General features: G+C 46.4%; 1 protein-coding gene across 1 annotated transcript in view; it reads right to left on the bottom strand.

Annotated features, from left to right (window-relative positions):
* The window catches only part of LOC112114688 (importin subunit alpha-4), an 83,709-nt gene that overhangs the window by 48,355 nt on the left and 19,847 nt on the right, over positions 1-15,507 (bottom strand). The window contains exon 2 of the mRNA XM_024211513.3: positions 15,408-15,452. Within this exon, the coding sequence (XP_024067281.1) occupies positions 15,408-15,452 (45 nt within the window). The remainder of the gene's footprint in view (positions 1-15,407; positions 15,453-15,507) is intronic.

The raw sequence follows: 15,507 nt of genomic DNA, 5'->3' as shown, positions 1-15,507 counted from the left end.
CTCTGTCTGGTGTGAACAATGCTGCCTCTTAAGTGCTGCATTTTGGCTTTACAGATGCAACCTTGAGATCCAGCCATCCTTGTTATCAACGACTGAAAGACTCTGAAGAATCAGGAAGCGTCCACGAAGAAGCAAAGAGGACATGCTGCATTAAGTCATACAGCAGTCCCTTAATGAAAAATCAAAAAGTGCAGGAGTGTCAGGAGAGTGAAAGGAGGGTCCGCCAGCAGAATGCAGATCGCCGGCACCAAAGCACAGAACGGCTGCTGAGCATCATGGAGCGCCAAGCGGACTCAATACAGGTGCTCGTAGCAATGCAGGTGGAGCACTTCTCCCCCCCCGCCCCCGCACAGCCCTTGTCCCAAAACTCTTTCCCTTGTGCCCCCATGTCACCACCAACCCACTTTCCCCAACATCCGGGTTCTTATCTACACTAGTTGCCTCCAACACCTGTAGCTTCACCACCCAGCCCTGCAAACTATGACCCTTACCCACTGCACTCAACCAACATCACCACGCATTTTAGCCAGCCTGAAGCGCAGCACTCATTGCACAGCACTTCAGACAGGAAGGCTGAGTATGATAACAGGACATACGCAAATCTGTGATTGTCCCGTTCCCCAACCAGCGTCCTTCGTCTCAAACAGCACAGATGTGTCATGCCCAGTTTCCCAAGCAGTTGTGTTTCTTTTCAATAAATGAATTTTTTGGTTTTGAAAACAATTCTTTTTTATTACATTAAGTAAAAGATACCGTAGCCCAGGAAAGCAACAGGCATTGCAAGTCAGTGCATCATACGTAGCAAACACAGATTCCTACTAACATTGGAACCACTGCACTTCACTCCTGTGCAGAGCACCAAACATTACTGGTGGCTTTCAACCTCAAAATTGCTCCCTCAAGGCATCCCTAATCCTTGCAGCCCCACGCTGGGCCCCTCTAATAGCCCTGCTCTCTGGCTGTTCAAATTCAGCCTCCAGGTGTTGAACCTCCGAGGTCCATGCCTGAGTGAATCTTTCACCCTTCCCTTCACAAATGTTATGGAGGGTACAGCACACGGCTATAACGTGGGGATGTTGTCATCAGCCAGGTCCAGATTCCTATACAGACAGTGCCAGCAGCCCTTTAAACGGCCAAAAGCACACTCCACAGTCATTCTGCACCAACTCAGCCTGTTGTTGAACTGCTCCTTGCTGCTGTCAAGGCTCCCTGTGTAGGGTCTCATGTGCCACGGCATTAAAGGGCAAGCAGGGTCCCCAAGGATCACAATGGGCATTTTGACTTCCCCTACAGTGATCTTCTGGTCTGGGAAGAAAGTCCCAGCTTGCAGCTTCCTGAACAGGCCTGTGTTCCGAAAGATGCGTGCGTCATGCACCTTTCCGGACCAGCCTGCATTAATGTCAATGAAACGCCCACGGTGATCCACAAGCGCCTGGAGAACCATAGAGAAATACCCCTTCTGATTTATGTACTCGGAGGCTAGGTGGGCTGGTATCAGAATTGGAATACGAGTTTCATCTATCGCCCCTCCGCAGTTAGGGAAACCCATTTGTGCAAAGCCAGCCACAATGTCTTGCACGTTACCCAGAGTCATGGTTCTTCTCAGCAGGATGCGATTAATGGCCCTGAAAACTTGCATCAACACGATTCCAACGGTCGACTTTCCCACTCCAAACTGGTATGCGACCGACTGGTAGCTGTCTGGAGTTGCCAGATTCCAGATTGCAATAGCCACCCGCTTCTCCAGCAGCAGGGCAGCTCTCAATCTCGTGTCCTTGTGCTGCAGGGTGGGGGAGAGCTCAGCACACAGTCCCATGAAAGTGGCTTTTCTCATGCAAAAGTTCTGCAGCCACTGCTCGTCATCCCAGACTTGCATGACGATGTGATCCCACCACTCAGTGCTTGTTTCCCCAAGCCCAAAAGCTGCATTCCACTGTGGTGAGCATGTCCGTGAATGCCACAAGCAATCCCGTGTCGTAACCGTTATGCGAGTCGACATCGTCAGACTCCTCACGGTCAGTTTTTAGCTTAAGGAGTAACTCGACTGCAATTCATGATGTGCTGGTGAGACCCATCAGCATATTCCTCAGCAGTTTGGGATCCATTCCCGCAGACCAAAAGGGAATCCAGAGCGCACAGTACAAAAAACGTTGAAAGATGGCACCAAATGTGGATGGAAGCACAGCAATTGCTGGGATGCGAAGCGATGCATCACAGGGCATTGGGACAGGACCCAGAATACCCTGCAACCCTCCGCCTGCTTCCCACAAGCCACAGCGCCAGAATGGGAAGAGGTGCTCTGTGGGATAGCTGCCCATAATACACCGCTCCCAATGCTGCTGCAAGTGCTGCAAATGCAGCCACGCCAGTGCGCTTGCAGCTGACAATGTGATCACACTGGAGCACTCCCCCTGCTGTGGTCTACGAGGGCTGGTTTAACTCACAGCGCTCTACGTCTGCAAGTGTAGCCATGCCCCCAGAACTCTCCCCACCTAGTGTCCCATGTATTAAATGCATTTCCTTTGTCTAAAAAAATCAGTTATCTTTTCAAAGGAGATCAGCTGGTCTTGCATGATCTACCTTTTCTAAAACCATGTTGTATTTTATCTCAATTACAGTTTACCTCTAGTCCTTAACTACTTTCTCTTTCAAAATTTGTTCCAAGACCTAGCATACATTGAGGTTGAACTAACAGGCCGGTAGTTCCCCAGAATACTTTTCTCCTTTCTTAAATATAGGAACTATATTAGCAATTCTCCAGTCACGGGGTACAACTCCCAAGTTTATAGATTCATTAAAAATCCTTGCTATTAGGCTTGCAATTGCATGTGCCAGTTCCTTTAATATTCTTGGGTAGAGATTATCTCCCCTCCCCCCGTTTTAGTCCCATTAAACTGGAATACATTTAGGACCAACTCTCAAGAAATAGTAAATGTTCCATTCTACTTGGGACTGATGAGGCCTCAGCTGGAATACTGTGTCCAGTTCTTGGCACCACAATTTAAGATGTGGACAAAGTGAGTAGAGTCCAGATGAGAACAAAAAAAAAGATAAAAGCTTTAGAAAACCTGACCTATGAGGAAAGATTAAAAAACTGGGCATGTTTAGTCTTGAGAAGAGAAGACAGAGGCGACCCGATAACAGTTTTCAAGTATGTTAAGGTCGGTTATAAAGGGGATATGACCAATTGTTCTCTATGTCCAATAAAGACAGGACAAGAAGCAATCAGCTTAGTCTTCAGCAAGGGAGATTTAGGTTGAACATTAGGAAAAACTACCCTTGTAGTTAGGATGTTAAGTTCTAGGATAGTTTAAACAAGAGAGATTTTGGAATCCCTGCCACTGGAGGTTATTAAGAACAGATTAGACCAGTGGTTCTCAACCTTTTTACCATTGTGGGCTGCATATGCAGCTCTCTGCGTTATGTGGGCCGTATCCACACAATATATAAACTACCTGTACTAAGGATGTCACATGAGCCGCAGCTGTGTGCTGATTGGGCCGCAAGCAGCCCGCAGGTTGAGAAACACTGGGTTAGACAAACCCATCACGGGGTAGTAGACTGGGAGCATGTGTAATTCAGTGAGCAAGTTAATGACAACTCTTTCCTTTCTATCATTTGATTTGTAAAAATCTACAGAATCATAAATTCAATGGTGTCATCCTCCAGGGTGTGGCACAAGGGACTTGCTGCCCCTCTGGCTCACAGCTCCAGATCCTTCCGTTGGTGGAAATTTTGACAATACAATGCAGTCAGAAATGGGTTGACTTGGGTATCATTCAAAAGTCCTTTCTCCCACAAATACAATGGTACCAAACATGACAAATCTAGAACAATTATGTTCTATTTTAGTTATACTTTAACACAGGCATATCAAACATGCAGCCCTTACAAAGTTAAATTTTGGCCCTCAACTGACAATACTGTGTTATCAGTCAATGCTCAGAAAAGGATACTTTATTAAGTTTTTTAATACTACAGAATACTACAAATCAAAGGAGTATTTCAAATTGATTTGCCATCACAGGCAAAAAAAGAAGTGGTTCAGCAGTACTGATTATCTTTATTATGCAAAAAGGAGTTATGAGGCACTGATTAATACATCAGCATCCAGCCAGAAATTACTGGACTCCAACTACAAATGCTATGCACAGTTACATAACATACTTCATGTACCATAATTACAATCCAAAAGTAATTTATTACAAAGTCCTGGTTTTTATTTTAATCTTTATCATTTTTACACATCAATGGGGAGATGAAGAGTACCAACAGTAGCTGAATCTTTGGCAAATATCGCCATAGAGGCCCTGGTTAAACACAATGCTCTGTGGCACCTTACATGCGATAAGTGCTCCCGGAAAGGGAATTTGGCAAGGTTAATGAGCATCAGGAGAAAATTGATGATACTGGCATAAGTGCCAGCCATGGGCAAGACTCGCCTTATACTAGGCCCCATGGCGTGCATTTTGAGACAAACAGCTGCTTCTTCCACAGTAAGCCAGAATCCCGAAGGCATCCATTAAGCACAATTTCAACAAGAGACAAGTGAGAAACTGTATGAAAACAGTCATTCTTAGTGAGAACGTTTCATGGAAATTAAAATTAAGTAGCTGTATTGACCCAAAAGATTTTGAAGCATATGACATATTTTGAGTGATACACTAACAATGTCTAATGCGTTACGTCAACAGGTAAAAGCAACAGAAACAAATACTGATTTTACTGCTGCAAACTGTGGAGTTCATAAATTGCCTCACAGAGGCTCTAATGGATGGGAAAGTAGTGGTGACGGCTGAAGCAGAAGTTAAGAGAAATATGTGCTTTGAACAGGATTGACGAGGAACAAATGCTTAGTAGAAAGGCTCTTAAAGCACTTATTGAAGATGAACTGTGGGATATGGATGTACTTTTTAGCAATCCTAGCTGCAGAAATGAATCACAATGCATGTCCTTAAAAGCTGCAAAAGACATGGCACTATCAAAAAAAAAAAGTGCTGATGTCAACAGTAATATGAAGGCTCTTTGCAGCTGCTGAATTTTTATGTAAAAGCATTTTGTCCTGCAGTACATGGGAGTTGCAGGGATTCATAGCTGATGCCAAACTTGAAAAAAATAATTCCACATGACCTGTACTACAACTTTAAATAGTGCATCGGTGGTCATGGTGACTTTATCACCAGCAAATATGACGGTATTCAAACATAGAACAAGGCTGTCATTTTATTGCAAAGCCTCAGGTGCAAGTGGCTTGAGTGAAAGGCAGGTTTCCAACACATACAACTGTGCTACATACGTGTAATATACCACTACAAATAACTGCTGGAAAGACCAAATTATTTTACTGGAAGACATTTGATTTAGCCTCCAAAGTCACACTCCACACTCTGAAGGTGCTCAGAACAACAGACAGTTACTGACGAGGTCATAGTTGAATAGGAAGTGTTTGTATGCAGAGTTTACCATTTAAAGACCAAAATTATAACACTATGCAGAGCTACGCTGGTGGATGTTTTCCACAAAGCAGACAAATGGAGGAAAATTCCCACTGACAAGAGGTGCACTTATACCTGCTATAAAAAGGGCAAATCCTCAGGCAATGGAAAGATCAAAACTATCCTCTCCTATCAAGCATGGATGGATCTTGAAGGATGGACTGATCACACCAGTTGTGTGTGAAATACCATGTGCTCCTAAATCAATCCTTCAGCTAATCAAATGCTCGGGTGCAAAGACTAGAGACTCACCTCCCTGCAGTGTTTGGCCTGCAGCCAGCAAGTGCAGGGTGGACAGGGCTCAGTGTGACAATGTGTCTGGCAGTGCTGCCCTAGACGGTGATGAGACTGATTAACAAATGTTTTCAGTCATACCTGTCAAGGCTAGTTTCCCTAGGCTTATCGAAGATCAGTGAATTCTTTATGTAAGCAATAGATCTCTCTGTTAAAGTATAATTTAAATTGTGGCTTTTTAAACATATTTTTCAAATATATATCTATGTAACTATTCTAGGTTTGTCATGTTTGGTACCATTGTGTTTGTGAGAGGAAGGGCTTTTGAATGATACCCAACTTGTCTCATTTCCAATTACACAATTATCAAAATTTTCATCAATTGGGAGGACCTGGAGTTGAGTCAGAGGGGCAGCAAGGCCCCCTGCCATGCCAGAGGATACCAGCACTGAAATTATGATTCTGCAGATTTTTACAAATCAAATGACACCTCCCCTACCCTTTATCACTAACTTGCCCACAGAATAAGATTTTACTACATTATGCTGCCAGACTATATATTTGGTTCTGCTTTGGGGGGGCGGGGGGGGGAAGAGAAGAAGGCAGATGAACTAAATGATCTCTTGAGGTCCCTTTTCAGATCTACATTTCCATGATTCTGTGATCTCAGCTCTGTGATGACATGAAGCGGAACCATGGCATCTTTACTTGGCTGGTGTTTTGCTAGGGAATAGACCAATCTGAGACAGAGTTGGTACAACTGCAGGTGAAATCTGGAAAGCAGCATCATGTATGTGCATACTACACTCCTGAGGGCATTCTGCACCAAAAAAAAATTAAAATTATGCGCACAATATTTTAAAATTCTGCAAATTTTATTTGTCAAATAAATGTGGAGGTTCCAGCATGGCACTGGGGAGCACAGGCCATTGGCTGCACAGAGGTGGGAAATCACTGTGCAGCTCCCCCCAGGACATGGACTCAGCGGTGAGGCTGCACCCAACCCTGACACAGCACAAGGACCTGGCCTGCCCCAGAAACACCCTAGGGCCTTGCCCCTCCATGCCAGGTGCATCAGGTGTGGGCAGGCAGGCTCAGCAAGGCTGGATCCAAGTGTGGAGGAGCTTAGTGTGGGAAGATCCAGGTGTGGGTTGAGAGAGTTCTGTGTGGGGCAATCTGGGTACAGGCAGCTCAGTGGGGGATGCAAGGGCGGGGGGATCTGGATGCACAGGGGCTTGTTGGGGGGTTCTGGGTGCAGCGGTAATGGGACACTGCAGCAGGGGCCAGGTGAAGATGGTTGGGCTCAGCAGGGGGGTCTGGATGTGGGGGAATAGTGAGGGGGTCCACACACTGGAGTAGTGGGGCAGGGATCCGGGTGCCTCATTGGAGTAGTCCTGGTTCAGGGAGAGTGGGGTGTCTGGGTGCAGGGGGGTAAAGCTGGGCAGGAGGGTCTAGGTATGAGGGGGTCTGGATGCATGGGGGTTGGGCGGATGGGGGAGCAGCTCCCTGTACAGGGATCCCTCCCCCTGCAGCTGAGCAGAGATAGGTGCAGGAAGCACAGGGGGGTGAGGGAGTTTGCAGAGCTTCCTACAGCCAAGGGAGAAATCTGGGGGTGGGTCTGACATAGCCCCAGATGCCATGGGGGAAGAGGAAGTCCCGTCTTCCCCAGCCCAGCCGGGACTAGCACCTGAGCCTGGTGCATGGTAGGAGCCACCAGCCAGGTCTTCCCCAGTCCCACAGTGATTTACCTCTCTGTCAGCTGTCCTAGGCACCCGAAACATGACTGCTCTTGTGGCTTCCCTGTCAGAAAGTCATTTTTCTGCAGTGGACAAATTCTGCGCATGCACAGTGGCGCAGAATTCCCCCACGAGTAATACTAACATACAGCTGAACAGCCCCATACACATCGGCATTGTCATAATCGAGTATGTTTCTATTCTAACAGTGATTGCATTGACAGGAATCTATGTTCAGGCAAGTATGCTCTTGTTGACATGGTCAAGGCTCCTCTGAACTACTGTCTGTGATGGATAAGAGAAGGATTTTCATATTTCACCAGGAGACCCAGGTGAGAGAACAGAAAGGGCATATTACAGGCTTGCAGCTGTCTCCTCCTGGGATGTGCCTGCAATCAATCAATCAAGGTAAGGGTAAATATGAATGGCCTTCCTTCTGAGATTGATCCCTACTACCACTAAGCACTTTGACAACTCAGGGCTGTGAAAAGTCCAAATAGCAGTACCTTATACTGGTAATATTTGGACCCCACTATGAACCTTTGGTATTTCCTGTAACCCAGATAGATGACTATGTGGAAGCCTGTGTCTGGTTCATGGCTCTCAACTTACAGGTCTTGAGCCTGAAGAGATGTGATGACTGAGGTAAGCAGTGCCATCCTGAAGCTGAGGCTATGTGTATACTTAACCAGCTACACTGGCACAATTTCAGTGTTACAGCTGTGCCATTGCAGCGGTTTAAGCAGAGACACTCACTACGGTGATGGGAGAGATTCTCCTGTCGCTGTAGTTAATCCACCTCCCCAAGAGGTGGTAGCTGGTTGATGAAAGAATTCTTCCACTGACCTAGCATGGTCTACACTGGGACTTAGGTTAGCTTAACTGCATGGCTCAGAGGTAAGGACTTTTCACGCCCCTGAGCGACGTAGCTAGGATGACCTAACTTATTAGTGTAGACTTAGCTTGAGGCAGCATATGGATTTGTTCAGTCTCCTCAGGTCTAGAAGAGAAGAAAGTCCCTATTTTTTCTTCAGGATAAGAAACAGGAGGAGAAGCCTCTTTCTTTGTATTCAGTGGGTATCTTCTCTGGCTCCTAGATGAAGCAATAAGGTCACTTCTGTTTGCGATTGGCTCTTGTGAAAAGGGTACCTGAAAGAACAGGGAAGGGGGCAGGTAGGGAGTAATGTGTAGAAATATATAGGGTCCATTTGTCAGCTATGATGGCCACCAAGGCCCAAAAGAAAGTGCAAGATGGTTCCTAAAAGTGGATCCAGGCTCCAGTTTGACTAAATGCTCCTGTCAAATTTGCTGCCTCAGAAGGAGCCAGGTTAGCAGAGGAGGTGGAAGATGGCCATCCCCTGGAATACCTAGGCTTCCTTTTATTGGGTACTCTGGTGTCCCCAAGAGTAGGACAGTGTCCTCTGTTAGGGATGGTACTTGCAATGTTTAGTATAGTGGGACTGAAATGTAAATCCCTGAGAACCATACTGTTAACCTTGAGTCCTTAAGGGAGTGGAATAATTATTCTGTTTTCGGTCTGAAGAGCTCCATTCCCCTGAAAGGCAGGTCCTCTATAGTGGCCTGTACCTTGTGTAGTGTGCCAGATTCCTAGAGCCATGAGGTCTGTGGCATAGTGACAGCCATGCACTGTGCAGCTGTATCAGATGTATCAGTGGCTGCCAGTAGTGACATTCCCACAACCATCTCGCTTTCCTTAATCATAGAATATCAGGGTTGGAAGGGACCTCAGGAGGTCACCTAGTCCAACCCCCTGCTCAAAGCAGGACCAATCCCCTGACAGATTTTTACCCCAGTTCCCTAAATGGCCCCCTCAAGGATTGAACTCACAACCCTCCCTACCTCATCCCTGTTCTGTTGCTTGATTTTGCATTCTCCCAGGTGAGAAAGTTGTACTTGGCCAATAAGCCCTGGTAATTTGCCAACAGGAGCTGGAGTGAGGCTGATGAATATGCCTTGCATTCAAAAAAGATACAACTCACTGGAGTCTCTGTCCTTCAGTGTTCCTTTTGTGGAAACAATTTTTTCCTGTCCTGCCAAGACAACCATGGGTTTGGATAGGCATAAAAGTGTTCAAAGCCCTTTGGGGCACCTGACATCTCTTCTCTGCTCTTTTTCAAGTGGACGGAAGAGTGTCTGGGATATTTGCCACAGTCCTTTGGCTGGTTGCAGGATCTATTCATTAACAAGGAGGGCAATTCTGGTTCGCATTATGGTTGTCAAAATATCAAAGAAATTGAGAGACTATAAATTGAGAGTATATAAATACTGCTTCAATATGCAGGGTCTCCGCAATGCAAGATAGGTGATCCTAAAAAGCTTTAGGAGTAATCAATTACTAGATCTGGGGCTGGTGTCACTGCCTCATGCACTGAGGAGAAAGACAAGGGTTGCTCTAATTCCTTCATTGCTTCTTGCTCTTGGGAGCCGATATGTGGTTCTTGTGTGGGCAGCTTAATTAATAATGCCATTGAGAACATGATCTACTCTTTCTAGAAAGATAGGAAAAGGATCTGCTCCTAGATGCATGACAACAATTCCAGTAAGGCCAACATGAGCAAGGTGACATGTCCATGGATACTGGCTTGGTTCAGGGTGGCTGCCTCAGTGCCACTCCTGCCCCATTCTGGGACATGACTCTGAATAAGGGCCCCCCCCGTGCCATCCTCCGGGTCACTATGAAAGTAGAAAGAGGATCTCTGTCCAATGCAGGCAAAAAGGACAGCACAGAGTGTATCTCCTCTTTGAATGGCACTGCTGTAAAGGTGATATGGCATCAGTGCCAGTCATTTCTTTGGCATGGTGAAGGTCTCTGGAGGTGATCCAAAATCCTCCAGATTGTATCTTGGGCCCTTGCTGAGCTCAGCTGCAGAGACCAGTACCAAGGCTGGCACTGGGGGGTCTCACTCCCTATCTGGTCAAGGACTTAGACCTTGTCTACACTACACAGTTTTGTTGACAAAAGTCATGTTTTGTCAACAAAACAGTGGCGATGTATACACTACAATGCTACTTCTGCCAACAAAACTCTCCTGCTTTACCGACAAAATAAAACCACCTCGACAAGAGGTGTAGAGCTTTTTGTGGCAAAGTTAGATTAACAAAATGTCAGTTTAGACACTGTGGTTGGTTATGTTGCTATAAATGGCCTCCAGGAGGTATCCCACAATGCCCATCCTGACCGCTCTGGTCAGCAGTTCGAACTCCCCCTGCACCCAGGTACACAGGCATCTGCCCCTCCTCCTTTAAAGGCTCCGGAATTTTTGAAATTCCACTTCCTGTTTGCACAGCATGGAGAGCTCACATCACATCTTCCCAGCTGACCATGACGACTCCACGCAACAAACGCTCTCCTGCTTGTAGTGCATCTGAGTTGTTGGATCTGCTGGCACTGGGGAGAGGAGGTGTGCAGTCCCAGCTCCACTCCAGCCGTAGGAACTTCAATACCTATAGGCAGATTTCTCATGGCTTGTTGGAGAGGGGCCACAAATGGGACATGATGCAGTGCCGTACGAAGACAGAAGAGCTGAGGCAGGCTTACCAGAAGGCAAGGGAGGTAAACCATTGCTTTGGTGTTGTGCCAAAGACCTGCCACTTCTATAAGGAGCTGGACACCATCCTTAGCAACAACCCCACCTCCACCACCAAAAGCCAAGTGGATACTTCGATGGGGCGGCAGGCAGCAGACACTGGACTCAACCCCAAGGATGAAGTTGTAGATGAAAAGGTGGTGCACACGTCACAGCTGTCTGGTGGCATGGTGAGTCAGGACCTCTTTTCCCACTCCGGAAGGGTCTGGCCAGTCCCAGCAGTCCGTCTCTGGTGCTCATGATGTAAGAGAGGAGAGTCCTGGGTAAATGATATTTTTGCATTGATGCTGCTCGGTTATGAGATAGAGATGTTCTTTGCTCTGCATATTCTAGAAGTGGGTGAAGGGATAGAAATGTGCAAGACTAGCTGTGTTTCTGTGTGCTCCATATCCCATGTAGTTAAGCAGTGTGGCAGAACAGCATGTTGATACACACCGAGATTTCATGGGAAACCTCCAGAGAGATCTACAGGAAACTTTCCTCCAGGTACTCGCCAATCCTCTGCTGAAGGTTCCTTGGCAGAGCTGCTTTGTCCCTTCCCCCACTGTAGGAAACTTTCCTGCACCACTCAGCAATCACTTGTGCAGGGACCAAAGCGGCACACAGGCGAGCAGCATAGGGACCGGATCTGAAACTGCAATTGTGAAGATGCATCCTTGCTTATTCAGGAGCAAAGTATCGGCTTCAATCACCCCCGCCTGTGGAAAATGGTGACAAAATTTACAATATTGTCCTTAGTCACCTGCACTGATCCCCTTAAAAACCACCTAGACCCTTTGGCCCTTCCTGAATGCCCAGGCCGAACTCACCATATTCAGGGCGTTCACCGAGATGTTTGCTTGTCAAAGGACAGCGAGAAAGTGATTGGTATGTTAAAAGAGGTGTATTTCACTATGATTCAATGCTGTGCGTGAACTAACAATCATGCTGCTGCGTATTGTTTCTTATGCTACTGCAGATATGACCTTCGGGGGAACCCCCGACACTCCAGCCGAGTGCCTCCACCAGATAAGAAAGCGACCAAGATGGAACAAGGAGGACATGTTCCGAGAGATGCTCCAATACCTGGAGGCTTAAAAAAAGAGAACAGAGTGGAAAAACACCCTGCAGGACAGAAAGGAGTGTGAGGAGTGCATAGTTAAAGGCTAGGAGCGAATGATAAAAGTGATGGAGGAGCAAACAGATGTTGAAGACCCTAATCATGCCCCAGATAGAAACATGTGCTCAGCCCCCTCCTGCAGCCAATACAGAACTGCTTTCAATGCCCTCCCCAAACCCCTTCCAAACATTCCTTGCAACTTCCTGGAACGTCTCGGTACTCCATTCACTCCACTCCTTTGGACAGCTTCCAAAATGATAGCTTGACTTACACAGAGTTATGAGACACGACACTGCCCAGCACTGTTATCTCCCTTCCCATTAAGTCTTTTGTGTGTTAATTGGTATTTAATAAAAAACTCTTTGAAAGATAACCAATCTGTCTCCTACATGTGGTGGTTGCTGCTGGTAGTAATACATAGTGGCAGTTTGATCATTTGTTGACTAAAAATCCTAGTCATGAATCACCACAATTTTCATGCAAGGCAGCAAGTTAAAGTGCTGTATGAAACGACATTACTAGGACTCATTATCAATATGTTGCCTCAAAGCCTCCCCGATTCGAATAGCTTCCGCTTGTGACCCTCTAACAGCCCTGGTATCTGGCTGCTCAAATTCAGCAGCCAGGCGATCCACCTCTGCACTCCAGCCTGGGGCGGGGGGGAGAGGAGAGGGGGGAAATTTTTTTTCCCCCACCTTTAGCCTCACAAATATTATGGAGCTGCAGCAGGCTCCTATGACCATGGGAATGTTTTCTTATTTAGGTCTAATCTGCCATAAAGGCAGCGCCAGTGTGCTTTTAATCTGCCAAAGGCACATTCCATGGTCATTCTGCACCTGCTCAGCCTATGGTTGAAGTGCTCCTTGCTGCTGTCCAGGTTTCCCATGTAAGGCTTCATGAGCCATGGGAGTAAGGAGTACACTGGATCTCCCAGGATCACTATGGGCATTCCAACATCCCCAACTGGAATCTTCTGGCCGGGAAAGGAAGTCGCTGCTTGGAGCTTTCTGTACAGGCCAGTGTTTCTGAAGATGCTTGTGTTATGCACCTTCCTGGACCACCCCACGTTGATGTCAGTGAAACGCCCATGGTGATCCACAAGTGTCAGCAATACCATAGAGAAGTACCCCCTTTATTGATGTATTCCATCGCAAGACGGTCCAGGGCCAAAATTGGAATACGCATGCCATCTATCGCTCTGCCAGTTAGGAAGGTGGCTTTTCGCAGCCGAAAGTTCTACAACCACTGCTTGTCATCCCAGACCTGCATAATGATGGGATCCCACCACTCAGTGCTGGTTTCCTGAGCCCAAAAGTGACAGTCCACAGTATTCAGCTGCTCCATGAATGACCAAAGTAATCTGGTGTTGTTTCTTTCCATGGCACACAGCAGGTCAGGCAACTCTGATTCCTGTTCAGACTGTGTGCTCATGATATACTGCATGAGCATCTGTGATGTGTTCAGAACAGTGGTCACAACAGTAAAGTGCAGTGGAGGACCCATCCTTTCAGACAGATAGCAGGCACATAGTAACAGAGGCCATTGAAAAATGCCATGAAATGCAGTCAGAAGCCCATGGAATGTTGGGACAGAAAGAACTGCATGGGACATTGAGTCCACACCCATGATGCACTAAGATTCATTCTGCCTTACCACAACTCCTAGCTTTAGAAGGTGGCATAGAAGCATAGTGGGATAGCTACCTACAGTGCACTGCTCTCACTGTCAATGCTAGAGCACCAAGTGTGTACATGCTCTGCCAACAGAAGGAGCTTAGTGTGAACATGTGCAAGTCATGTAATTATACCAGTTTGTTATTGTCTGCTTAAGGTGTGTTGATAAAACTCTGTAGTGTGGACAAGGCCTTAGGCTGTTCTTTGAGGAGTGATGTTTAGTTTCCTCCTTCTCAGACTTCTCTTCACATTTGGAGCTAATATTTGGGCTCTGAATGAGCCTCATCGATATGTACAGGCCTCTATGCTGGCTTTACTGCCTAGCATACCGGCCCCAGGGCTGACTTGTCTCCAACAAGAATAGTATGCAGCTTGTTGTAAGGTCACCGTCTCATTTATTGTTGGCCTCCCTGACCTTGTGATATTCCTACTGAAGTTCCTTTGCTTTCATGCTTCACTGTTGCTTATTCCCATCATACCCCTTGGGCGGCATCCCACATACAATCTGTTCATAGATGTCCATGTTTCTACAACGGGTCTATAGCGGTGCTTGAAACCTCTTCTTCCCACAGGCAGAAGTTCCAATACCTCCGGTCTACTGCAGGCAGCACTGCATCTAGTGCATGGACCCACCACAGTCAGTTGGGCGGTTGCACACAAGGGTGAGCTGCTAGATGTGCTTGCCACGCTGTGCAATCAGGAAATGGCATAAAAAAAAACCAACACATGGGGGAGCTTAAATGGTATGGGTGGGAGGGGGGACGGTGGCTTCCAGTCTCTGACTCCTGAGAAGCAGAGTTTACAGTTGTGGCCAGAGTAGTCACTGTCGCAGGGAATGGGGTATTGTGGGACAGATGGTGGAGGACTGTTAGGGTTGACACAGGTCATGCAGGGTCTACACTCACACTGCATTGACCTCAGTAGGTCAACCATGGCTCCATACCATTTGGGGAGGTGGTTATATACACTGTATCAGTGTGACAGGGTGCTTACATCACCTGGAGATAAATTTGAGTGTAGGCGCATGCACAAATAGGTCGATGCACGGAAACTTATGTCAACCTAACGAAGTACTGTAGATCAGGCCTGAGAACCAAAAAACAAGACCTCCCACACCCTCTGAAGTGCCAGAACTGCTCCGTTCCAAGATTTCAAGCTTCCAGCTTCTTGACAGCTTCTACAATGCTTTGCAATACAAAAGGTAGTAGTTCATTGAAAATTTGGTGGCAGAGCAAATAATGTTTTCACCCCTCAGTTCACAGAGTATTAAACTGAACTTTATTCCAAATTAAATACACATAGCAACGGCTATATGTTGACTAAGCTAAGCTGAGCTAAAAGTAGGCAATGGGGGCGAGAAGACTAGGAGGGAGTGGGCAAGTGAAGAAATACTTCATACTTCTAGAGTCCACAAGACAATTTAAGCCTAACATTCTATATAGGACATGGGGCCTTGAATACAGGCTTGTAGTAGAAACACAACAATAGTAATAGATGAAGACACTAGAAAATGTCAAAATTAAGAAAATTTACAGCCGATAAGCAAAAGCAGATCAAATTACCTTCCGCAGTTCAATTGTTACTTCATTTCTGTGTCTTCTCATTGTCTAAAAAGCAAAAAAAAAAAAAAGAATCCAGATTAAATAAATAAATAAATAAATA

Source organism: Terrapene carolina, unplaced genomic scaffold (genome assembly GCF_002925995.2).
Source record: "Terrapene carolina triunguis isolate 2854851 unplaced genomic scaffold, T_m_triunguis-2.0 Scaffold142, whole genome shotgun sequence".
Taxonomy (NCBI): domain Eukaryota; kingdom Metazoa; phylum Chordata; order Testudines; family Emydidae; genus Terrapene; species Terrapene triunguis.
Note: the sequence above shows the minus strand (reverse complement) of the source record. Positions and strands in the feature narration are given on the sequence as shown.